This window comes from Anopheles nili, chromosome 3 (genome assembly GCF_943737925.1).
Source record: "Anopheles nili chromosome 3, idAnoNiliSN_F5_01, whole genome shotgun sequence".
NCBI classification, from domain to species: Eukaryota; Metazoa; Arthropoda; class Insecta; order Diptera; family Culicidae; genus Anopheles; species Anopheles nili.
In genome coordinates, this window is record NC_071292.1 from 18,076,350 (window position 1) to 18,103,454 (window position 27,105).

Below are 27,105 nucleotides of genomic sequence, written 5' to 3' on the forward strand. Positions count from 1 at the left end.
TAGTTCAAAAATATCCACTGTTGGAAAAGGGTCGACTCCATCGCCTTGGTAACGGTTAAGGGCGGGTTGCTTATCTACGGCGGCTAAAGCACGATAGACAGGAGTAGCCTAAGTTTGGATGCCAAAGCCCAACAGTGCCGTAAAATTTATAATAACCTAAGCTTATCTACATGCACGTGCAGATATGAAGTCTAATCTTAGCAGCTTGTTCCTTGAAAAAGCACAAAAGTTTCGCACGCTTGTGAATAGTGAATGGGCTTTGCTGCGTAAACGTTTTTCGTCGATGGGGGTCCCGTGGTGACCGATAAGCGTTCGCCTTTGGTTCAACACGGAACAGACACGTGGAGCTGCTATATGTTCAAGTCTTTAAGACCGTTAGTTCAAGCTAAACAAAAAAATCGCTTTGAAAAGGGTTGGTTCCCGTCCTGCGGCTACTTCATTAAAACGACAAAGCCTCGGGCCATCCATGATGTACTTGCTTCCTTTTACTCGATTTGAATAAGTCACCTTTCTTGACATCGCGATTCCCTATATCAGCAACCTTCAACGTTGATACCAGTGAACCGTAATGAGATGCGTGCGTTCACAGGTACTTTACCTGTCGTTGATCAACCAAATCAAATCAAACCGGGAACTAAGGGAATTCTCGGCCCTAGGTCACACAGAAAGCAGCTAACATTTTGCATACGCGTGGTTCCTCTTTGTTCATTCGCTTTGCTAAATAATTAAACTCTCTGAATAATCATGATCCCGCTTACAACGCCTATTCTAACGTATAGAACTGTCCTTTTGTTTTAGGTCAAACCGCACTCGACTGGTGTATTCAAAACGGCGCCCAACAGCCAGGCAAATAATAAAAAATCTTTGTCTCGAAGCGAGATACACCTACAGAAATATCTGAAATGAAACCGTACGATAATGGCACTGGTCCGCTAACTCCGCGTCATATTGTATCCGAATGGGAGGATAACATTGTATTCGATGCGGACGATCCAGATTTCTCTGTCGCAGGCGCAGCGACCGCGAATGTCCTGTTGCGATCAGTCGCCGGTACGCAACAGATGGGAAAGCTGGCGTCTAATCTTACGCGCTCTGTCACGACCTACTATGGATTGAATTCAGCATCTGTTGTTTCTAATTTGAATCATCTAATGAAGGGTGAGTAGTTGATATTAACTCAATATTTTTATTGCATGGTGTTGTAAAATAAATGACAATTATATTTTATCTTATGTACTTATAAAGGAATTTAGATTACTGTAAAAAACATAGCTTTAAAGTTCGCTCTTGTTTACATGAGATAGTTGTATTATTTGTCCTATTTCGATGGGACGATGATTATTCAAGTTAGTATAAATTTGACCAAATTATTGCCTGAATTGACAAATGTTTATGAAAACTATTTTTAAACTAGCAAACATTGACGACAGCCGTTTATGGTGTTTATGACGCTTCGTCGATTGGTATTAAAATATTTGAACAGTGTTTAGTTGATTGTAGCAGTAATGTATTATTCATCTCATTAAATAGAGCATTACTCTGCGACACACATCCATCGCTAATACCTAACGCGGCGTTTAAATTCGTGACGGATAGTAAATATGTTGTCGCAAGTTGTGCCTGAATCGAATGACGTCCTTACCGCATTAATTGTCCGCCGTCCCAGTTCCTGGTCTGGCAAAAACATCCACCACTGGTTCGTCTACTGGGCATCGTTCGCCGGCATAAAACTGGAGCAAACAAGCTTATTTTTGCACTGGTTTGTAGTTGCGGCAAACGTCCTTCCTTGAACGGAATATGTACTTACAGCAAGGGGGAGGCATGTATGGTTTTTTTTTTCTGTCCAACATTTCTTTTCTTCACCGATTATAGTAATGCTGTACGCGTCGGATGACACTTTAAGGCTCTGGAACGGTTGAACCTGTTGTTGATCGTACTCATTCTGCCGGTGCTCCTAATCAGCACCGTCAACAGAAATGAGGAACTTGTTTTTGAAGATTTGCAGCGCCTTTTTTGTCGCCTGAATGTAGGAGAAAAATGTTACATTGCGCTAATAATCTACTCGTCAAACTGAATCATCCGATCGGTGTTGGTCGTGAAATTGTTATTATGTATTTTTTTAAATATTATTTTGGCAACTCAACAATAGAAGGGGCTACACATTACCTTCTAGTAGCTCATCTACGATATCTAAACTAGAAAATGAGAGAATGGAGTGGGTGGAATAGGCGTTGATCGGATGATCTTGTTTAAAGTGTTTAATGTTTCGATCCTTGTAATTTATTGTTTCGATCTACTGTTAAAGAAGAAGTGTCTCGCAGGTCAGCCTAGTGGGTAGGAACATTTGCGAATGTTGTTTGTTTGCCGCGGCAAATGTACCTCCCAGCTCGGATGATGCTGGCATGGCGCATGGGGGGTGTGTTGAACAGAATGGCATGATGCAAACACATAATCTAATCGCCAGGATGAAGGTTCGAGGTCGCGCAGAGCTTCCCCTCTCTCTGAGAAAGCGGAAACGAGTGGGTGGCCATGGCATGGCGCGCAAGCGGCGGTATTTGTTTGCATACACCCGGAGTGGTACCGTAAAGCAATTGGCTGCTCCCGGTAACTGGCCGAGTACGAGCCTCCTTCCTGATTATGATGGTGGCGGAATCTGTACTTTTTTTTGTTGTTGCCTGCACGCTTTTCGAACCTACTATTTGTTCCGACATGTTTGTGCTGAGCTGTTTTGTGGAAGAGGTCAGGGTAGGTTTCACCGGCCGTAAACAGCACCCCGCACCTCGTGGAAGTTGGTGGCGTGGGTTTTTTTTTCGTGCTAATCTTTTTGCCACCCACAATCGGCAGCATCTCAATCTTCTTCACCCTTTATCGGTCCGGCTTCGTGTATGCGTGGCTTGTGCGTGTGCGTTATTTTCCTCGTACAATGGAAATGTGTCCACCACTTTGCGCCTGCAATGACGTCTTTCGCGATATGATCTGTTTACGAATCACCGGACATAGCCTACGTAAACCTTCCCCTTCCTTCTCATCGGTGGTGCACGCCACGATTGCCTCCTTCAACGCCTTCTACTTTTTGAAATGATCGCACAGATACGGCCAACAGTAGACGTCCTCTACAGTAGGCTATTGGAGGGAGAGATTTATTTATTTAGTGTTAATTTGAGTTCCTTACGATTCGCAGATAAGATTTTGATCGAAAAAAATCGCTTTGAGATATGAATGAATCACGAGACGTGGGCCCGTGTCCCCGACGTAAGCCCTCGGACTGTAGGTTATTGGGATGGATGGATTCTTGCACAGTGTTATCGCATGAATGAGTTGGAATTTTGATTCACTTTGTTTGTACGATGTTATGCACCAATCAACCATAGCCTTTTAGTATCATGAACATTCTAAAAAGAGAACACTGTAAACTGTTGATGGAATGATTAAAAATCCCTAAAAAATATATTCATATAAGCTAAACTCTTAAGAGCATGCTTTCATAAACTTCAAAACGTGATATGGATCTCTACTAGAGATTTGCGAGAAAAAATTACAATTTTTCTTCCCGCATATCCTTGTATTAAGGATACAAATGATACAAGAGCATAATACTCAACAAGATATTTGAAAAGGGGCTAAAGTAACGGTAATACACATATAGTACAATACAAACCATCATTTTGTTAAATTTGATTTTGCGTTACATGGCATACAATTTAAGCATTCAAAAAACAGCTGACTGATCGACAAAATGTGGAAATACCGGGGGTGAATTAATACACGCCATTGAAATCCCTAACGATCGAACCTCGCAGTGTGCGGGATATCACGTTCGATTAGCATACCCACCCAGGCGTTAGGACAAAAACCCCCGATCGTAAGTTTGCGAGCGCGATCGCTTTATCGACCCTCCATCGGTCAACTCACCACAACCGACCGTTGGGTGGAATCATTTTATTGAACCATCGGGGTTTCCAAATTTCACCACAACGGGGACGTTTCGCTAAACCTGTTTTGGGGGGCACAAATTCTCGAACAGCGAATCATCAACACGAACGACCTGCTTGAGGGAGCATCTCCTCCTCCCTTTCTTCTTGCACCTTCCTCCCTTGTAAAATAAAAACAAACAATTCCGTTCGTCATCACGTGACCGATCCGCTTCGGTGGGGTGGTGAAATCTTGTCCCACCCAAACGACTAGGGATCCTGGAGCATCAAACAGGTTGGGTGGAACCTCTTGGGCCAGAATGGAACCCCTGGGGTTTCCCTCAGTTTGCTCCCTCCCCCCTCCCACCGGCCGGTTCCATCGAATGGAACGCGGAAGAAACACAAAACGGGAAGAAGCGTTGCGCCTTTCGGTTGTCGTCGGGCACGTTCAAAAGTCCTCGTAGCACAAAAGTGCCCGGAACTAGCCCCATCGTAAGTGCCGTTCGATGTCCGCCCCGGATGTTTGTGATTGGGAAATTTCTCCTTCAAAACCGCGCTCTTATCAAGCTCGGACCGCCCCTAGGTTGGTGCAAGGGTTTCGAAACGCACACCCGATCACGTGCTGCTGGGAATCTCCCGCCAGCCACACACAAACAAACAAAGAAAAAAAAAAGCACGGCATTGCACAATAGTCAAGCCGGCTCGGACGCGCTTCTTCGATGCGGTCACAAGCGGTTCTAACCGGTTCGGAGGCCATTCCGGCCAAACATAACAAGCGCAATGTTTTACGCACCATCGTGTTCTGGATTTCTCTCCCTTACCTCAATCGGCGCTAATCTCCGGTGCTGCCGGGCGCTGGAGTTTCCCAGCCAAATTCCGCCCGTCTGTGGGGTTGCGGTCCGATCCGGTTAAACTGTTTACGGGAGCCGATGACGCAAGTGACGTGAATTTACATTCCAAAATTGCGTTGTTCGGTTGGTACGCCGCGACCAACCACGACTCAACCTTCGACCGGGTCAATCGATGTGTGACGTCGCATGCGTAAACAGACTGTGGGGAAGTTCAGATGAGGACACACACGCACACGATCCATCGGCAGGTGGATCGTTCTCTCTCTCACTCTCAAACTCCCTCCCCATGTTCGTGGACCTTCTTGCCCGCTGGCCGAAAAGGAGAGACCTCTCCGAGACGGTGCAACAGCGGTTCTCGCGAAGGTTAGACCGATATGCGCATTGACTTGATTATTTTGTGTCTTCTTTTGCTTCCTCCTGCGCTTGGCGGCCTGATGCAGCCGGCGTGCTAAACACACCGGCCATCACCGGCCTTGGGGTGCGTTTTCTGCGATCACCCTCTGGTCACGGCTCCGGGGTGATTTTGGGATTCCCGCCTCGGGGGTGGTAGCTTTGGTTTTATTTATTTTGCGACAAACAAACCGCACCGCGATAGCCGATCGAAGCGTGCAGTTATTTTGGTATTCCAGCAAACACCCTGTACGATCCACCCCCGCCCGGTATGTAGCCCTTGTTTGGTCACTTGAGGAAATTTCCTGTTATCGGAATGGGCCGATGCAGTTTGAAGCAGATGTTTCCCTCTCTTTGCGACTGGTTTTGCGGGCGGTAGGCGTCTGGAATTTTCCTGATGTTGTGGAAGGTTGCAATTGTGGTTTTGTGGCTAGATTCTGTACAGATATGAGCGTGGAATCTCGACGAATATTCGCTCATGATTCTACTGCTTTCTGTGGGGGTAAAATAACTAACCGAAAGCCATGAAGTAGTGAACATCGCTCGCATTGTCTTTATTTGATCGGCAACCAAATGAGTCATCCCTCGAAATGTTACTCACAATCCCAACACCCGGTGTGAGATGAATCTAGCTATCATTGTGTACATACGGCGAGCAGTCTGGCACGTCTGGATGATAATGAACGGACCACTATGTAATACCACTGCTGGGGAATTAACACCATCTAATCGCCCCTAATTCCGGGCATTTTTCACAGGAAAAACGAGCCGCCATACGCACGTCAATATGATGAGACGGGATTTGCTGTAAATTGTTCCAAGAACGGTGAGGAAAAAGTTGATTCCAAAACCCAATACCACAGGTGGGCGACACGTGTAGCTTATGGATTACATCGAAATGCTCACAATTTGTCGTTTCCCCGGCCCTTTGCAGGGTTCATGGGGCGAGAGTTGTTTACACGAAGAGAGTTCAACATTGTTTCCCATTAAATGCCGCTGAATAAAACGGCATTTTTCAAACATGTTTTTTAAACATTCACTCGCCCGGCTCAGGCCATCTCGGGGGCACGCGTTATGTTGCAAACGTTGCGAGTTTTTTTTCCTCTTCTTTGCTTCTCGCGTGTGGAGCCACGGGATGGTAAGGCGCGGTTGCATCAGCTCATGCACTCGAATGCACCGGTTCGGTTCGTGTTGATATGGTGCAATTTCCTTTTCCCAAAACCTCGTCTTGCCGTCCGTCACCCCGATGACGCGCCTAGCGATAGATGCATTATAATTTGCCCATTTGTAAGGGTACAAAGAAAAGTAAACACCCGCTGGGGTTGAGCGTTGGAAAACTGCCGACATCTCGCGCACGGGCATTATATTCCGCTGATGAAGAGCCGCTGGCCAATGGCAGTGAATCGCACCATATGCAACAGGTGGGTGTAGATCACTCATCCAGACGCAACCAGACCGAGCTGGTTCCGTTTACCGGAGGGTTTGGTTTCTTGGAAAAGCTATCGCAGCAGCCTCCCCCTGCTTAAAGGGGGTTGAGAGTGTTAATGGGAAAGCGCGATCTCGCTTCTCGGGTGCCTCGAACAATGTGGATGCAACGATATGCAAAAAAAAAACAGATCATCATCCTCGCCTTCATCAGAGGCAGACGTTATCTCTCTTTTTTTCTGTTGCTTTCGGTATCCTCCTCGGCATGGGGTGGTGCCACTCTGGGAAGAATAATTGCTGAACAAATGGTATCCGCGCGAGGTGTCAACAGTGGGTGGTGGGTGACAGAGTTTGTGAACGAACACCGGGCACACCACGCCAAAATGTGCGGGCTGCGATGGTAGGGGTTGGTAGGATTTTGTGATAAATGAATTTTTCGTGCGCTTAGCAACGGGCCGCGAGTCGTTTGAATTGGCGGCTTTTTTTTTTTGGTGGAGGTAGGCGTTCAGCTTGGGGGATCGTCTCGGGTACAACGAGCAAATGAAACAAGCCAACAAAGCCACCCATACAAAACACCACGCCACATCGAAAAAAAAACGGGGTGACATATTTCCGCCAAACCCGCACGGTCAGCCGCCTTATCAGCTTTCGAGAAGCTGCACGCTCAAACCCGCCATTTGTGTGTGTGTGTTTTTTTTGTTTATTTGTTTAGCTTTTGTTTCTTCTTGTTTTTTGCATTCATGTGTACACATTTCAAATTCATTGCATTAGAATCGAACGGGTTCGGAGGCGTTTATCAGATTAAATGATCCGCCTTATGCTGTTTCCTTAGCGTGTGGGTGGTAACAGCACGTTGCTCGCGAAGGTCGTCCCCCACGAGCCGTTTATATTTATCTGCTCGATATCGCGGCATCGGCTAAAGACCTCTCGACCCAGAATGGAGGCCGCAGCTCGCCTCCTGCTGCCGTGTGATGTTGCAGTTTACAGCTGATTACTGCTGATCCGAGGTGACACGCGAAAGCTGCCTGGCGGACGACCATTGTATATCAGCCCGTTTTTTTTTGTTGTTGCTGTTGTGTGCTCTTTTCCGCGACACAGTTCATCGCCGGTGAGCGAAGTCCGAAGGGTGCCGTTTTACCGGGTCAAAGGAGGAAACAGAGCGCTGATCCACATTTTTTCCCCATGCAAAGCTGTTGGTTGTTCTTCTAGTTTGTTTCTAGGATGCACCACGGTTACAATGGTTTTAATAAATTCATGAATAATTGATGCTTCGGTCGCTTATGCCAGATGCGCAGCTCGTTTCTGATCATCCTTGTTCTATTTCTCTTTGTTTGAAGTTTGTACCAGGATGTAGCTTTAAGTATGCAGAATGCAAACTGCTTAGATACAAGCCATATTGTGCATTTTTTGCGCTTTGAAATGCCTCGGAAAGTATGTATACCAGTCAATTGGTTATATTAAACTCTTCCCGAACATTATTTTACTGTATCAAATCATGATACCGGTTGACTTTTCTTTTGCGCCCTTTTTTCTTTATATCCATCCTTTTTTCCTACTCCGTCAATTCAGCTGATCGTTTTGAATAATGAACCGATCAACGCAAAGCCGTGTCGATTTCACGATGTTTCTCTTTTTTTTCCTTTTTCGTCCAACATCGTAACAAACCAGCTCCTCTTTCGCGCTTTCCCCGCCGATACCCCACTCTCTCCGCCACGGATTGTGTCCCCGGGGTTCAATTATCGGTCACGTGTGAAAGAAATCGTTGCAGCGCGCCGGCAAAAACATGCCACTCCATCAAATGCCCCGCAAAGCTAGAGGTTTACAAGAAAAAAAGCGAGGGTTAAATCGAGACGAAAACCACAGATAAAGGCAGGAAGGGTTTCGAGCATGTTTTTTCTAACGCCAATTTCAGTTTCGCGTGTGCATATTTGTCTTTGTGCCGTTTTTGGTGAGTGAACCACGATCACGGCCATGATCATCGTGTGCCCGTGAAGTCGCATCATGTCAGAACGAATGGTCACCGTGAGTTTCCTATCAGCAGGAGGAAGGCTGGTTTGCTAATGAAAAAATTCTAACGCAATTAATGCGCTTCATATTCGCCCCCTAAAACACTCGTCCGCTGAAGGTTATGCAGTGAAACGACCCGGCCGAGGATTGCGCAATTCAGCGGTTACGCGAATGATTACTTTAATTTGAATTAACTTTTCCCGCGGTCAATTGTATGTTAATCTGGGGCGGCACTGTACTGAGATCGTATGTCTGGGTTGTCGTGTCTTCCTGAAAAAAAAAAATTACCGACGAAACATGCCTTGGGTTAGAGAAGTGCACCGTCTAACGGGCGGCATGTTTTAAACGTCGAGATATGACAGTTTTTCTCTCGCTCCACTCATCCCCGTTAGAAGCAATAACGATCCCCGAGGGTGGCCCGTTCGATGGGAATTGCACGCGATTTGCATAATCCTCACGTTGTCCGTCACATGCGCCAAAAGGGATTTCTTTATGTGTCTCTTCCCACGTGTGTAGCATCGCGCACGGTACAGCCTCCGTGTTTTCGTGCCTTTCTTCTCGCATTGTTTTGTCACGCAAAACTTTTTACACGCAACGCCATTCCGGTGATCAAACTGTCAAGTTTTCCTCGTGAACGATTGTGTTTATATTTTACTCTATTCCCCCGACACTGATCGTCGATCACGCAGCTCCCATCGGACAGCGATCACGATTGATTCGCAATAAAATGGACGATTGAGCAACACATTGACTGGCAGGCGTCCAGGAAGGCGTGCAGGCGGCTTTAGGTGCTCTCCAAACAGGATCGCTCGTGGCCCACCTGTCGGAACCTCTTGAAGTCTTTCTTCGCGGAGTTTTTTTACCCGTCCGACAACACAAACATAGAAAAAAATCATCGGTTGGATGAGGCTCGTTTTTTTTCTTCGGTGTCTCTCTTTTGGACCAACTATTTACCGATCGTTCCCTCGTCTCTGTGGTGTTTGAAAAGCTTCTCTCTGGTCGCATATCGATTTGCGTCATTACCGGTGGTCTGGAAACTGTCGCAGGCGTTCCAAAACAAAGAAGGGGGATGTTTATATGGGGCTGACTGTGCTGAAATATATAAAACAACCTTTTGCGGGAAAAATTTGTCAAACAACAATCTTAAATATGTCAAAGAACCGATTCAATGTTCTATTTGAACAGCTGAATCGTTTGATTTTTCAAAAAAATAAATTCAATTTCATTGCTTTCAAACATCATTAATTTATTGACAATATTTATTCGTAGTCCTCTGAGATTATAGTTCATATCAGTATATATACCCCTTTACAAAACAATCCCCGGGAAAAAGGCGAATAATTTTTCATGTCCATTTACTCCCACAACATGCTATAATTGCTGAAATTTGGATAGGCAACACGCGTCAATACCACCCACAACTACGAGTTTCCGGAACCAATAAAGATCTATTATTGCTTCCGTGCGCACGTTAGCCAAACAGCAACCGAATTCGCCGAATACCGATCGCATTCCAGATGGTGGGTTGTTTTCGCATGTGGATCTTTGTTTCGTCATCGATATTGTTGTTTTCGTGCTAATTTACGCTGAAGCTGAGGCGACCAGCTTCCTAGGAAAAATTGTCTTCCCATTTCCCACTGCCAGGACTCCGCAGAATCGTTTCTCGGGAACGACTCCTGCATTGGCACGAGCCGCTGGCATATGTCATTTGCCACCACAGAAAGATTTACATCTCGCTTTGTGTGCGCTATCAACAATTGATTCGCGTACACGCGCCTCGGCTAATCGGATGATGCAGGCTATTGCGAGGAAAAACGGCGTGCTTCCCTCTCGGAAAGGCGACCTTCTATGCTCGTAGGGCTCACCAGCTATAACTGCTCGATAGTTGCAGGCACATGGAGCGAGGGAATTGGCATTAGATTCGCCTCCACATGCACGACGAATGCAGGCACGAGGATGAGCGGTCGGTTACTATAAATACTCACCAATTTGAAATGGTTTGTATAATTTTTACCCCACAATCAGCAAGCGTGCCGCCGGTCTAAGGTTTATCTGAACGCTCGGAACGCGATCAGTAGCGAATGATTGCCGGAGGATGTTGATAAGCTTTTTGTGCCATTGTCAATCAGATGATCATCCATCGATGTGAATTGTAATAGGCAATTATCATCGAATGAAACTATTCAATTTATTTTTAAAATAGCTGCCTATTGCCCCGCTTCAAACATATTTCCAACGAGCTACTTTATTTTCTTATAAATTTAATTGAAATCACTGAAAACTTGTGATGCCTTGTTTAATTTTTTTACCAGAAGATTACAGAGTTTTGTTTTAACACAAACTTTTTTTTAGAAAAAGACCCATCACAAGCTCCTACGCAAGTCAGTTCATCTGTTCTGTGATGTACGTGTTTTATTTATAAAAAAATCATGGCGCATGAATTGTGTAATACGATCGATAGCGCCTGGTGAATGCCACAGCTGGTTTTGTCGGGCGAGTCGGTTTTATTTAACGCTAATCACTTAAGGGCAAATAGAATGCGTGCGATATTAAATTTCCTGTAAAACGTTGCTTCTTATTAATGCTTTAAAAGATGTTTGTTACTGTGCTTCTCGCCTATTTTTTTTTTGAGAAACGCCAGGATCAGCTGTTCAATCGTGTTCGTTTCTGTGTTTGTTTTCGCCCACAAAAAAGAACAAATTGAACAACGAATAACAGCGCGCGTTTACGCTACAAACCAAACTGAAGGGTGGCCGCGAAATCGTCACGGTCACATGACGCCTTTCACGCTGGCGTTGTCCATCTCGCCGTTAGACTCCCGGTTCTTTTTTACATCACATCATATGACAGCAACAACTTCCCTTCCGACGCATGCCCGAGATTCTAGGAGGACGGGAAATCGACGGCACGGTGGGGACCGTAACGATGCGAGGTATTTTTAAAAAGCACCCGCTCACTACACCCCATACCCCCGACCAGGAGCAGGTGCTATTTTTACACACACATACCCTGCCCGCGAAACAGCGGGGTGGCGCGAGTACTATATCCGGTCGCGTCCGCCAACCAAGGGCACGATTTGTGCGAAGAAAATGCTCTCCCAAACATTCTCACCCATCGAGGCAACAATGAAACCGGACTGGGCAGCAACCCCCGCGATGGGAAAAATGGTTCTACGTTCGCGTGTGACCGGCGTTCTTAATTACTTGGAAGTGTAAAATTCCCACCGTATCCATCATCGATCTATCCGTTCGGGGTGTTGCTGCGGAGAAAGTGTCAAACCGTACCGACTTGCACCTAACTATTGCTCTTTTCCTACGTCCGTCTAGGGAATGCTAGCTTGGCGGGGAATGATAATGGGTCTTTTCCCTACCACAACGGGTGTCAATCAGCGGCCGCACGCACAGAGCCGTTGTTCGTTTAAGGAAGTGCGAAAATCACTTCACTAGAACAAATCGGACCGTCGCCAGGGTTTAGCGGCGATGGCGTAGAGCAGCCACGCTTATCGGCGTAATTTGTCGCGGACAATGGGAATCCGCCGTGGATTGCTGAAGCTATTATTAGCGGCACCAGTGAGCTATTTCTGACGGTTGTGTTAGGCTATCGTCATTCCAATGCAAGCACATGCCGCCGACCGTTAGGCGTCTCCATCGGTGGCTCCAGTGTGGGAGTTGTTGCGTTACAGACAGAACGTACTAGATAGCGAGTATTGAATGGTTTCACTTTGTGGAATTGTTTTCTCTCAGATGCGAAATACTTGGAATTGTTGCCGCATGAGAAACTGGTTCCGTTGCAGCGCTGGAATGCACGTTCAAGTGTTCATTTATTTCGCTATCACACCGCTTTAGTAAGGGATTTAGTTGGGGAAATTATTTCTACTATTTCCGTTTTGATAAGCCTCTCTGTTATAAAAAAATGTCTTTAAAAGACTCTTCGGAATTCCCGTGTTCGTAACTTTGCAATTGTAGGATATGCCTACTCTACAATCCTTTCTCCGCTAGAACATGTGGCACTTGCAAATTTGCTTTCTAAAGTTGCTCTAAAATATTACAACATTACACAACATCAAGCCGGTCATACTCCCGGAAAGGAGCAACACCACTTGCGAAAAAGCCATTCTCTGGCGCGGATGGCGTCGGTGCCGCCATGAGTGATTGATTGACATTTTAAAGTCCGTCGCCGGTACAACTCCAGCCACTACGCGCTGGGGGTTTGAATTTGAAAGTCTACCACATCTACCGGCGAGCGGCGCGTTTGTCGCCGGACCGCACTTTATGCATCCTCATTCCGATTCGACTTTACCTTCACGGGTACAGATTTATGGCACTCTCAGGTGCATGTGCGGTTTCCCATGCCCACGACGCTCTAGCGCATCCGTAGGAGGAAAACCCTCATTGCTTTGCGTTTGTGCGAGATTGAACCGGGAACCGTGTGGAAGAAAGTAGCAGTTGCAGTCAGCCCACCCGCGGGAACGAGCCAGGAATCGTTTGTAAAAGTGCAGCACAACACTCGACGCGTTTATGATCCCAATGGGGGGGTTTTTTTTACATCATCTCATCCGTGTGGGTCGAATGGGGAACGTGATGGGGTAAGGCTTTACTTGTTGACCGTTTTTACCATCAATAATCTCCTACGTTAGCCCCGGTGTAGGTGGGTAAGCGCCCGAAGCGTGCCCAGTAAAGTACCGGCACTTAATCTTCTCGCAAGGTACACATATGGCACCCTGGGTTGTTCCAGAGCATAGCAATCATCCAGCGTTCGATTTCCAGCTCGATGGGGATTTCGCTATCCAGATTACAGCTGCACCGGTTGCGATTTTGTTCGTTGGGTAACGTTTCGGGTTCACGATCGTTGTGCAATCGTTGCATAAGAGAAGCTTAATGAAGTATAAGACATTGCTGCGGAGTTAGTTAGGGTAATTAGGGTTGTTGAGGAATTTGGAACCGTGTACTTTGAGGAACCTTCTTTAACCCTTACAGTGTCCTTAGAGGAAAAGATCTAGCTTCAAGAGTATTTCCACAAATTTTGTGTCCTTCATTTGTGCAGAATATCCTTGAATGAATACCTCCCACACTAGCATCCTCGCAAAACGACTACCAGGTGCGATAAGTCTCTACCTCTCGTCTACGTTTAGTCAATTAAAATGCCGGCCGGCTGTCACGTGCCACGACTCCCTCCTTAAGCATCTCGCTGTTGCAAGTGCAACGCTCCCCAGACGTACAAATTGCTTGTTGCAATAACTCCTGCTCGCGAAGCGCCTTTCGGGAGGCGAACCGGGAAGACCGGGGAATCCGGCAGAGTATGTCGCTAGATACTCATTACGGATGTAACAACTCCCCGAGAGTTGGGAATTGCTCATCGCCCGCGATCACGTTCCCGACGGGTGATTTACCCTCGCAGTTCTCAGCCGATCGTAGCGATCGTGGCACATTTCGGGACACCGGGGCATGTGTGTTGACAGCAGCCATTAAGATTGTGCGAGTTATCGTCAGGGACTTCTAATTAATGGCCGCGTAATCGCATTCATTGGGCGCGTGTTACATCACCGGACGCCCTTGTCTCTAGTGCATTGACGCTAGACATCGGAAGCAATGCCACTGCGAAGGTTGCCATTTAATGGGACGTCCTCTAATGTTCCGAAAAGGGCACAATTTCAAGTACCTTCGTGCTTTTGCAAGCTGTAGCTGTACACATGCGTGACATGCTTCGTGTTGCGCTCCATTCAATCCTCCACACGGCTGGTTGAGTAATCGTCGTTCACATTTCATCTTAAACGTGCCCAAACGCACCATCGGGGCTAGCTGAGAGGAGTTTTCCAATATTTCGATTAAATAAATTCCATTTTTACTTCCCGCCTTGCTCTAAGGCGAAAGGAAAAGAGACTTCAAAACAAAGTAAAACATCGCTCATGCGGGAGATAACCGCCACCAACGGTGAGGTAACACACCACAGGTGGATATACGACCCTACCGGTCTGATGCAAGACGGAACAGTTTCGTTACACGCGGCCGAATAAATGTTTAATTCGACATTCGACAGCAACATCAACCACACGCGGTTGTTATATGGTAGCTGCGAGCACAGCTGCCGGTAAACCACGCCCGGGGTTCGGGAATTATAATAGTTATCAGGAAGCGGTCTGTCAGCGGAAAGCGATCGAAAGTGGTACGAAAGTCACCAGCCGTGTGATGCTTCAACGGAGAAAGGCTTTGGTGTTCATTTGACCATAACTAGATCCACAAAAGACGGTGTGAATAGTGGCTGTAAAATGAGCGGTTGTTCGAACACATCACACTCGCGGGAATTATCAACACCTGTCGATGTGTGTTTGCTTCAATTTCTACATACATTTTGAGGGTGCTTTTAGTAAGTGATCGTTTGCTGGGTGGGTTTTTTTCACGTCCCAACTCTTTGCTTTTAATAAAACGTGCTATAACTCGCTTATTGCGCTGGGCGTCGAGCACCCTTCAGGGCTATCTTTAGCGAAACGATCAATCCCGCCGGGGGTGGGTTGAATTTTTCTATTCTTTTATTCAACTCAAACTCAAACCTGCTCGTATCACGTGGTTGAACCGCCCGCACTGCGGTTTTAGCAAACTAATTTTCGCGAAAATTAAGAATGGAACCGTACCGTAACAAAAACCCATCCGTATGGGAGGTTCACATTAGCAGCTAGCTAAGGGAAAGCCTCGTCAGACCCTTTTGGCAAGCGGATTGGATCGACAAATCGCTCGCCGGCGCCAAACTGACCACCTGCTGCCACAACCAACAGTCGCCATCCGTGATGGCGCGACAAACATACACCCCTTAAACGGGGGTGGTTGCATCGTAATGGGGTTGTCTAGCGAGTGGCAAAATGTCCCTAGAATTCCACCCTTGCGCGTTGACGCTTGGGAACGCGCATCGACCGCGAGCGGCTAATTACCTAATGATGGGCAAAACAGCGAGGCGCCCGGCCGGAGTCAGGGGCCTGTCGGAATAAAAACGGTCAGGCGACACCCGGACGGTGAAAGTGACCGATCGTGATCGCAGGTATTGCGCGTTTGTCGCGTAACTCTAGCGCGTCCATGCGCGGCCATGCTCGTCGCGTGGCGCTCGCTCAGGGTCGCGGTTTAAATGTTGCTCTAGGTCTAGTCTCGCAGGTGGCAAAGGATCACCGTCTGGTGTGTTCCGTACCGGGCGAGGCTTCCCATATGGCTTCTCGGAAGCTCACGAGCGTCTGGAAGTGCGATATCCGATACCACGTGGTGGCCTTTCCACGCGGAGAAGACCACGCGTGCGGGATCCCGTATCCTGGGAGAGTGCTGTTGGCCACGAGCCAACCGGCCGTGCCCGTCTGCCTGCCTGCGAGTGCATCTTGCTATCGCAACACGCCAGAGTCCGGGCTCTACGGTCACTAGTCAAAACAAAGTCCGAATTTGATAACTACGCGGCTGGAATCACCGGGCAGACCGCGTGCAAGGGTCGTGTCGCGGGCTCTATCTCGCGCCTGGCCAATGATCATGAGCAGCGTGCCCGCGATGATCGTGTGTTGGGAGCGTTTTGGTTGGTTCGCTCTCAGGCGGGGTGGCGTTAGCGTGTTTCATGGCCTCGTTTCATTTTTCCGGGCGCATCAAACCTCGCGAGTGAGCGCGTACGAAACACGCGAGAGAGGGTGTGCTCTGATTACGCGGTGACGCTTTGTAATTTAAATGTGACTTTTGTCCTTCTGGCAAGATGAGGCGTGGGATACTGGCTGGATGCGTGGCAGGAGTCGTTTCTTTTTATGCTACCGTTATAACAAGTCCTTGCAGAAAATTAGGCCAAGAGATTCTTGAAGGCTTTGTTGGTTGTATGCTAATGCGATCAATATAAGAAATCGGAAGATCAATGAAAGAAAGGTATATGTTTTTTTCTGACAACTTTTAAGGTTTATATGAGATAAATAATTAATTTAGATGATGAGTAAGTGAACACATGACTATTTGGGGGTTCTAAATGTTGCCAGTTGTCGTCAAGTAGCTGCTGTTGTGAGGCTCAAACCAACCATTCATTTCAATTTTCAATTTTAATGGGCCATGTGCATGGGGGCGATTCACGGCATTCGACAGGCGAAAGCGTTGTTTCTTAAAATATTCTGCGTACACAAAAAAAAAAGCTCAAACGGTACGACATCGAACAGGTGCTATCGTTAGACGATGGAGAAACAAGAGAATTTAGTTCTACCCTTTCTACGTGCTACTTGCAGCGATCGTTGCTGTTTTTGCAAAGCTATTTGCAACATAGCTTCCACGTGTGGGGAGTGGGCGTATCGTCGAGAAAATCGTTCATTTTGCTCCAAACACGAATGCATGTGTATGTCTCTTTGATGAATTTGCCGTGCCGAGGTGAAATGGAAGGTCGCCCAGTGAATCCACGTGCGGCACGAATCCGTGCGTGAGAAGTGTGTGTTTCGCGTTCAGAGAGCCATTCGTTTTCCGACGAACAACCCGTTGGCGCATGGCGAGGAAAATTAATTTTTCCACCCACCGTGGGGCGGTAAATTCGAATCGGCAATTGCACCACCGCACTTTCTAGCTCCTCGGACTCCCGGTGGCCGTGCCGTACTCCAACTCAGCTCCAACGAACCCCTGGCGAATTTTGAAAACCCCCTTAACGAAATTGCATCCCCCTCGTGGTGTATATTTATATTTCCAACACCACCACCCCCATGTTGCATGCATGTGTGCGCACTTCATTTTGGACGGGTTTCATTCAGTTTATTTAGCTGTTACTTTTCCTTTTCAAAATTTTAATGACGAATGCCTGCTTAGTTAGTTGACTCATTGTTCTGCTGCATATGCGGTGAGGCTTTTTTTTATGTTTTCACCCTCCGATATGAACCCACCAGCCCCTTTAGTCATAGCTCGTTTTTCTTCCGCGCACGTTACTCACCGTTTAACGGAATTGTTTTAAGAGCAAACAATTGCTCCCCGGGCAGCCGAATGCTGGTTCTCGCTGCACCCATGTGTTTCATAACATTCGTTGCTCGAAAAAAGCTTGTTGTTTTCGAAGCTAAAATTGCCGTTTAGCTACGACCGATCGCACGCGTCGGTACGGCCATTTTTGCATTGCCATGCGTCGAGACACCCCCCTCGGGATGAGGGTTGCTTTGATAGCACAATTTGTCGAATCTTTCCAACCGTGATCGATTGATCGATCGTTCGTTTGATCATTTGCAAAAACTCGCGCACGTTGCACGTCAGCAGAAATGGTCGCCGCAATGCCTGTGAGATCGAACGGCGGATCTGAGCGCTTCGCATCTAAAACAAACATTCAACAAACTCGCTTTCCTCCGCCATCGGAAACGTCGATGGGGCGTATCCTGGAAACGCACGCGCGATGGTGTTGATGCGTATGGATGGCACCACCTGATCTCCACCATTGGAACGAACGAACGATGGGTGTTGTGTCGCGTGTGAGGTCGCCTTTTGATGATGATTTGATGACGATCGTGAGAGGGTGAGTTTTCTCAGCCGTCGTCTCTGTTGCGCTTGATCACGTCTGGTTTCCGTTGTCGCTCAATGACGCTACATCGACGCCAACGCCATTACATCGTTTACATCCCGTGGCGTGTCACCGGACATCTGGCACTTACCTTTTTCGCGCTACAACCTAGGCGGTTATCAGCGTGTTTTGCGATAGAACGATAGCGTCATACGTCCACCAACGATGCGCATACTCGTTTCGAACAGCTCGACTCACCATTTGGATCGATTTTTGTGGAAATGAGTGGGTTTTTTTTTCTCCCATCGCAAGCGCAGATAAAATCACCCCCAAAAGTTGTCAAATTTTTTTTTCTCAGCACGCGCTTGTACATTCAATCGCGCCAACACGCCACTCCGGAACTAAGGTCTCTGCCGGGCGAGTCACGTCTTGCAGCGAAGATAAAGTTGTAAACATATCGTCATCGGCGAAACCGAACCTTTTTTCCCGTTCATTCACATCCTGTTACTAGCTTCCTGTTGGGCAGCGCAAACATACGCATTTAAATTCGCGTTTGTTTACCGATTATTATAACCAAGGGAAAAAACCCCAACGCAGAAGGAGTTTGAGCAAGCAACGCTTACGCAGATAGTAGGTCTCATTAAAAGCGAGCCACTAAAATGTGTTCCGCGAAATTGTGGTATTGTGCGAGCACAAAATTCAAGCTCAGCCGTCGATCAGTAGTCACGGGCCCCATTTTCACCACAAAATCGACACGGAAAGTGTCGGTGGCTTTCCATCGAACACCGGTGACCGGCCTCCAAATATCGTCTAGCCCTTATTGCCGTTCGCTTGAGCTCTCGGATGGTTGGGTGGCGCCGGTTTGCGGTTTCCTCTCAACGATTTGGATTTCCCAAAGTCACCATTCAAACGCACCCGCAACGGACTCGCTCTAGCGCTTTCGCGACTTAGCCACAAGGGTGTTCACTCGCTCTCTCTCTCACACACACAACCACCAGGTGCTGTTGATGGTGGGGAGCGAGATATCTTCTCAACTGCGTCTATCGCTGAGCGCACTAATTCTTCAAAAAACCACCCCTCTCTATAAGCCACCCCAAACAGGGGGTGCGAGTGGGGAGCGAACGCGCGCACCCTCTGGTGTTGTACGCCTCGCGAGGGGTGTGTCTGTGTGTGTGTGTGTGCTTGCTCGCGGTGGCCGTCGATTTCGCGTCTAGTTTATAAATACGGTGGTACGGTTGCGGTCGATCATCAGTCGTCGCTCGTTCGCTCGTTCGTACACGCGCAAATCCTTTAAACGCATCGCAAAGAGTGCCTCTTTTGGCTCGCTGTTGCTTCGAGACACTAAACCGTTCGTTTCCGTGCAGTGTAAAAACGCTTACCAAGAGACCCTTTTCGTCCTCGGTGCAAGATCAGCGGCGATCAGCTGTGACGCGTGTGTTTTTATTAATCAAACGCAGTGAGTGTAGATGAGCGCGCGTTTCGTTTTCGCGGCGAAAGCTTTATTCGAGGCTAACCGTTGAGTTCGGTATAAAGTGAGAGAAGGAGGAAGAAAAAGCTAGCAAAAAAAGGACATACGTATATTATAAAGCAAACACTCTGTGACCCGGCAAAAGCAAAGAAAAAAAACCCGTACGCAAGTTCAGCACGTCAGCATCTCAGCATCATCGTGTTGTCGAGTGGAACTTTTGTTTTGAAATGTAAGTTGATCAACGACGTACCCCGGCAGCCTGTTCGCAGCTTGTTTGAGGGAGGGGCTTAAAAGGAAGGCACATGGTGACGCAAATGAAGCCAACGGACGGCAATCGGCCGTTTCGAAGGCTCCCGCTTGCAACGGGAAACCAGGATCCTCAACCACCCGTTCGAAAGGTGGTGATGGAAAACTGACCCCCACTGTATGTTGCATTTGCACTTGTTCTTGTTGCGAGATCAGGTCAATGCCGTTGCCTGAAGGTGTACTGGCGAGCTCTATAGGGCGGTGTTCTCTCCCTGTTGGCAGCAGCGAGTGCAACGAATCGCCAAGTGGAAACATTGTTTCGCCACCGGGCGCGGGCAAGGGCGACACAGAAGGTGAAACGAAATTGCCGCCACCACAACGACCGCAGCTGTTTCGTGGTTTATGGAGTTGGCAATTAGCGGTGGACGGAGGAGTTGGCCTGCTCATTACCGCTGACGCGCCTGGTTGTGAATTCCTTGGCGTAAGTTTCTCGGCCTTTCGAGAGAGAGGTAGTTAATGGAAGGGCGAACGCTTTTTTTTTCTTCTCGCTTCTCAATGATGCCTTTTGCATTCCGGGCGCTCTTTTATCGCTCGCTATGGGGAAACGTGTCTTGATTGGGGGAGGAAATTGTTGCCATTCCTTGGAATCCATTGGAGAGGAAGCAATAAGTTTCCTGTTTCGCTATCATTCGACTCGGATGCCCTAAGCGCATCCTCACTCTTTCAAAAGCGCCCCCCTGCAGAAACGTTGGAATTGCAAGAAGGAACTCGTTCGGAGCGCCATTTTTCACGATCTCCTCGTATCCGGTAAATCCGGTGGCCAACCGACCGCATCCGATCGATTGCGGATCATTCCGACGCGATCTTGCCCGATCGAGACGCGCAAGGAAACATTTCAATCAGTGGCAATTTAGCGTCCAGTGTGGAGCCATATTGTTTGCCTGTCTCGCTCGCACGCATCGCCCGGGAAAACTCAACCCATCTCGGCTCATTGGCGCCACCGGCCGTAGGTCGGTTGAATGAATTTATCGCTGGATAATTGAGTTTCAACCAGTTGACACTGGCCCAAACCGGGGCACTTTGATTGACTGACTCACAAATGGAACGCTCAAAGGAGTCAAATGGTGGTCGGTGAGTGCGCTTCCTTCACGCTCAGGGCCACAGGGACGCTGTCAGGATTCGTTTGGCATCCTTGACACGGTTGTGCCCCCGTTTGACGTCGTCGCCGTTCGCGGGGAGTGGGTTGCCAAAAAACTGCGTCGTAAAACTGGAAGGACCCTCAATGGGTGGGTTTTACTGCTTAACAAAGGTAACGACCAGGATTCGACTGCCTAATCGAACAAACATTGTTGCTGCCGTACACGAAACAAAGCCAATCGCGAAGCTGACGCTTTTGATGGGTCGCTTTGTGTCTTTCTTGGGCAAGAGTTTCTTTGGAAAAGTTCTTCCCAAACTAATGGAGGATAAAAAAAGGCATTAAACGCGAAATAAACGTTTGTCACGATTAATAAATCACCAACCGAAGCAGCAGCAGAATCACGCACAAAAAAAAAAAACAAATCCCATAACGTCCAAAAGTAACTTCCAAACTCTCGGCAAACCCCGAAAGAATGCACCCCGACAGTCTCACGGCGTGGGTTTCGGTCGCGGCGTTTTCGCTTTCCCGTGCATTTTTCCCACCCACTTTCCATCATTGAAGCCATTTAAAAATAGCACCCGCTTACACTTTCACTACCGAAGCGAGGCACGGTTGATGGGCGATGGTAAACGAAATGAAGCAAAAAAAAAATAGTAACAAACAAAACATCACCCGTCAACTTTTGCTTTGAAGAAAACGCCGCGGAGTCTCGCGGAGTGGGAGAAAATTGGTGGGTTTGGCGCAATGTTGTTTTTTTTTTGTCTTCTTTTTGGGTGAGATTTTCTTTTTCTCCTCCCACTAAAATTATACGCTTGCAATCTCTCGCGGGTGAATGCAACCACAGCTAGGGAGGTTCGAGTTCGTGACTATTAATTTGGCGTTTTTTTTTCTTGTGCTGTTGTGGCGTGGCAAAAACCATTAGCCGAGATGTACAGCTTCTGGTGCTGGAACGACGCGAAACCAGGCGAATTTATGTAAGCAGCTTCTCGCGGCCAAAATGCCTCCATAATGCGTGCGCCAAATTAATCGACCGATAAGCCACATTGAGCGCAATTCTATGGGCGGGATGAAAAGTGCATGATTCAATGCATTTGGCATCGAAGTAGGTCAGCAGCAGCTCACACGCTTTTCGGGTAAATGTGGCGTACGATCGCGGTTGCGTTCCCAATCTCAAGCTTGGCACCTGCCACTGGTGCATGGGAAACAAAATAAAGCCATTCGAAAGCGGGGGGACACATGTGCGCAACAAGGCCACGGCGTAGTGACCACGTTTCGGTCGGTGGGTGGTGAAAACTGCGCACCATTTCGATGGGGTGGAAAAACAAAAAAAAACACACATCGATCGTATATTGATTGATTGCACCGATTCGAATGGCGCTTGATGGTGGAAATCCATTTCCAGCAAACTTGGCTGTCTCGATCTACCCGATCGTGTGAAAGGATCATCGAGCAAGCACACGGCGAGGTGAATGCATCGCTTAAGGACACACGGAAAATGGGTCGAAATCCGCGCCCGTTGTTTGTGTTTTGCTTTCCGCCAGACCGGCAGACCGCAATCGCGGCACGACTTATTAAAGGAAATGGATGGATACCGATTCGATTCAGTGAGGAGAAACGTGAAGGAGAGAAAAAGAAGCCACATCTCGGCGATTGCGGAATATCGACGTGTGTATCGGCTTTCAACAGTGCCGGCACAAGGAAACCGCACACCACCAGCGTTACCTGCTGCGGTTAAGGTGTTAGACGGGTCTGTCTGCCTGCTTCACCTGCCCTTGAACCATCGATGCGACCCACTTTCCGCTCTCGTATGTGTGCGATGTGGCATACGGCCACTGGGTTGCAACAACGGCACTAATGGGGTGGTGTTGCTCTACAAAGACCCCCCCCCCAAGGGTTTACCGAGGGTTTTTCAGATGCACCAGAGCTAAAGATAAAGATACCGGAACTAAAAACACGCAACCAGGCAGGCGCCAAACAGACGTGAAGAAGGTTTGATGGCGACAACCGCGAGGAGTTGCTATTGCGCAATGGGCGTCCGTGACCTCGCGGAACCACGCTTCTGGAAGGTGCGATAGTGTGGGCACCTAATCGGCACTTTTGTCACCATAACGAGCTAAAGATCATCCTGTTTGAAGTCGCCAAAGGCTCAGCAATGGGAGAACGCTCTCGAACGCCATGTCCAATCGCCTTAACACCCAACCATAATGCACTCCGATGCGCGGATTGGGGTGTGATGCCTCAGCTGGTTTTTTTTGCACGGAACAACACCGTGCACCCGGGGTGCTCAATCGAAACCAATTGGCGCTCCCGAGCGTTGTGAGGGGCACTGCAAATTTCCATCGTGCTTCACGTGCACCGGTGCTGATTCAGATTGTGTGCGAGTTGGTTGAACGGAATGGGACTTATGAGTTATGAGGGGTGGCTGATAACGCTTGGTTCCTCCCCGAAATTGAATGATGTAATGCCGGGTCGGGTTTGAGTTAAACACGAGCGATCGTTCCACAGAACCGTACTCGAGAGGGTCACATTGTTCATTTTGGCCCCCGAAAGCACGCATCAGCTGATATGCGACCAGGCAGTCGTTATCTCGTCAGTTGCCCCAGTGGCACAGAGTTAACGCCGGTGATGATCCTTCTCAAGGTACAGAGGGCAGCGACATCAACGTGCGTGTATGTCCGTAAGGTTGATAGGCTCATCCAAAGGAAGGACCTCAACGTTTTGACCTGGTTGAACTTAGAGGACAAGCATCATCATCTCCCCCGACTGTCATTGAGCTCGAACATTCCGCTAAATCCGCAATGAGTGTACAAGCGGCTTGGCGTTAATGGCAAGAATCAATACGACTCCCATCCAGCGACACGTGTTAGCTCCGCAATGCTGTAACCTTCGACAGTAGAGAGAGAGAGAGTGCGTTGGGCTGGATGGGGGGGGGGGGGAGGAACATGATAATATGCGTTCATTCAAGCCTGCGACCTCCACGCTGAAGGGAAGCCTTTTTTTGTGTCATCAAAGCATCAGGGATTCGTAGACACCGTCGCTGTGGTCACGTTCCAGCCTGATGATACCATCCGGACTCTGACTAATCGCATGACATCAACGTATGACTAGACGTTCCGTTACTGGAGCTATGTATCCTACCGTCCAGTGGGGGTGGATTGGGTGGAGGGTATCATAAAATTTCTCTTCCTCCTCATGGGGATTCCGGCCGATAACGACGTAGCATGAAAACTCGTGATCGGGGTTAAACCAGCAGGAGACTAATAGTTTGTTTTCGTTCCAATTTCTCCCGCAGTATCTTCAAGTGCGAAGCTATCAGCGATCAGTAACAGCAGCATGTCGGTCGCAAGCGTACAAGCACCTCATCTGGCGGATTTGTGCAGCTCTCTGAGGTAAGTTCCACCAGCAAGATAACTCACCACAATCGCGGGGGTGTGTCCGGGACGGTTTTTTCCTCCCCCCACGGTTAACTCGAGAGGTTTTCCCCCACGGTGCGATCATTAGGATCTCTCAGGCAACTTGAGTAGCACGCGTTTGGTTGGTACAACCCCCATAACGTGGTGTGAGGGGCACATTTTGCGCCTTCGCAAACGCTCACTGGAAATTCCACGAATAATTTGCATACCATCGCTGTCCGCTGTCGCTTCTTCATTGGGCGGATTTTTTTTTCGGCTACCATTACTGAAGTGTTTTATATTTAACCCCGTGCTCATCCTTCGGGACCGTGATACTAATCTCCGTTTTGCTAACAAGTCTGGTAACAAGCAGCCATAAAGTTGCGAGGGCAAAAGATTTGAATGAAAACAGGATGAGCACGCCGCAACCTCTTATCTCCCACACGCCCCAGTGGAGCTCCGTTCCCTGCTCTTGTACAGCTTCATTCATTAATAGCAAACTCTGGGTAGTTAGCCGGAGCTCGCTGTTACTATTTGGAAATGGATTTTAGAAGCAGTGGTACAATTTTTCCCCACTCAGCTGTAGTTCGAACGTGTCTCAAAATAGATCTCAATCAAAATAGAGGGCGCCAGTTTGCTGTGACGTATTTCGAGTTCGAGCATCTGTTGTCACTCGTCTCGATAGGTGGGCCCTCGAGATGCGTCGTTTGTTTAACCGCGTAGTTTGAATGAAACAGCAAAAACGTCCACCGGACGTCATAGAAGTTAGCGTATGTGGCTCATGATGTTGTTTGTTATTTTTCTCCACAGCCGTACCAGCCTGAGCATGTCCTCGTCACTATCGGACCTGGTCGGTAGCCCGTCCCTTGGGGCCGTCTTCGATTTCCACTCGTCGGACGCGGTACTGACGATCGAGGAGCTCCGGGAGCAGCTCGGATCCTGCTACACATGCGGTGTGTCCTGGACCGAGGATCAGGTGTCGCTCGATTGCAGCGAATGCGGAGGCTACAGTCTTGAGCGGCCGTGCCTCATCTGCGAGGGAATTTGTGGTCAGCTGTGGAAGCGTGATTTCACCATGGTATGTTGTACTGCTGCTGGAACTAAATTTCGTCTTTTTTGCCGCCAGGGTACTAACATGCATCGTTTCACTCTCTCTCTCTCTCTCTCTGTTCTCTGTAGAGCCATGCTTGCGGAAAGTCACGCTGGCAGGGTGTGTGCACCAAGTTCCCGGCCCAGATGATTCAGCTACAAACGTCCGCACCACTTAGCAGTTGTGCCAGCTTCGGCAGCCACCATCAGCTGACGGGGTGTGCTGCCGCTGCGGCTAATAACGGAGCGAGTACGGCGAGCCAGCAGCATTTCCTGCAACAGGAGCTATGCGCACGACTGGAGAAGCTTTCCGCGAATGCGCACTCGTAGGGCGTTCCCAGAGACAAGCTCCGCGTGCAGAATCCCCGAGGACAGCTTCGTAATCGCATTGGCATGTTAGATTTTGTTTAGGCTTAAGTGAACCAAACCGCGCGCAGGCTTCCAACGGTTCGGTTGTGAGCCATCCCCGGTCAGTTTTCCCGTGGACGGACGATATCTTCTGCTTCACGTGTAATGATTCTTCTTCTCCCGGGAAGTGTTGTGGGCGATCGAGTTCCTACCATTAATGATTAGCGAACGGCAGCACCCGAGAGAGAATGGGTGATGCTACCTTTTACTTATTCTTGTAATTGTGAAACAAACACCGTACTCTTCTCACCGCAATCGCCGCATCGTTAGTATAGCATTTGTTTGGCAATGTAGCTTGCTTTTGATAGATTTCCTTCGCTACATCTCGACGTCGGAACATCCTTCATTTGAATGTCGTTAGCCGCGAAACATTCGAATACAGGGACGACGTCTCGATGTTTTAAGTCTCAAAAATCCTTTACCAGTACTGGTACAGTTTGTTGCCGTTTCTAAAAAAACGATTGGGGCTAGTAGGTCCGGCCGTTATCATGTGATAGAATTCGCTCAATTTATAATTTCTTGTCGTGAAAACACAGCAAATCCCCATAAATATCAAAATTCGGTCAGAGAGGACGCAAGCAGGATTGTTGTTCGTTGTTAGCTTAAATAAGATGAAATGTTTTTCTGTGAAAAACATATCATTTATACCGATAGCAATAAGAGTTAGCGTAATTCTATGATTTAAAAAACTTCTAGAGAAAAGAGATCAATGTCCAAGAAATAAGAGTAGACATTCGGTATTGTCGGAGAGGGTTATCGTTATCTAATATTTTTTTGTAGAATCCAAATCTACTTCTTTCGGATCGGTCTACGCTTCATCGACAGTTCGGCAATATTAGCGGCCCGATATCCTCTGCCGGACCCAGGCATTTTACAGCGAACAGAAGTAGCCGAAATGTTTGAAAAATTAAACTTGATATTAAATGCGTTGTCCTTCATGGTTAGGCGAAAGCTACCTACGCAGTAAATCATTCTAGGAGCTTTTTGTTTCTTGTATTCTCTCCATATTTGTACTCTATGTTTTTTTCATCGTTTTTAAACGGAACATGCGCGCATAATGATCAGCTAGAACGAAAACGTGCCGCATTACTATAGCTTATTATAGAGTTAAGCAATTCTAATGAAATGAAAAGTATGTTTGAGTGTATCAAATATAAAACAGTGCAGCTAAAACAATGCTTTTGTTTTTTTACAGTCTATATTTCTGTTGTAAATTTATGTCCGAAAGTACACAAGAATAATCCTTCTAATCTGAATAACATGGTTCCCTAAATCTGATGTCTCCATATCCTAGTTATGTGTGTATCCTAGTGCAAGC

At 47.8% G+C, this 27,105-nt stretch overlaps 1 protein-coding gene across 1 annotated transcript; it reads left to right on the forward strand.

Moving 5' to 3' along the window:
• The first annotated feature begins 902 nt into the window (after positions 1–902).
• On the forward strand, positions 903–26,963 carry LOC128727836 (protein pinocchio). Its single transcript, XM_053821783.1, has 4 exons — positions 903–1,158; positions 24,191–24,287; positions 25,101–25,368; positions 25,470–26,963. The coding sequence occupies exons 1-4, from the start codon at positions 903–905 to the stop codon at positions 25,707–25,709; spliced, it is 861 nt and encodes a 286-aa protein (XP_053677758.1). The 3' UTR covers positions 25,710–26,963.
• The last annotated feature ends 142 nt before the right edge of the window (positions 26,964–27,105 follow it).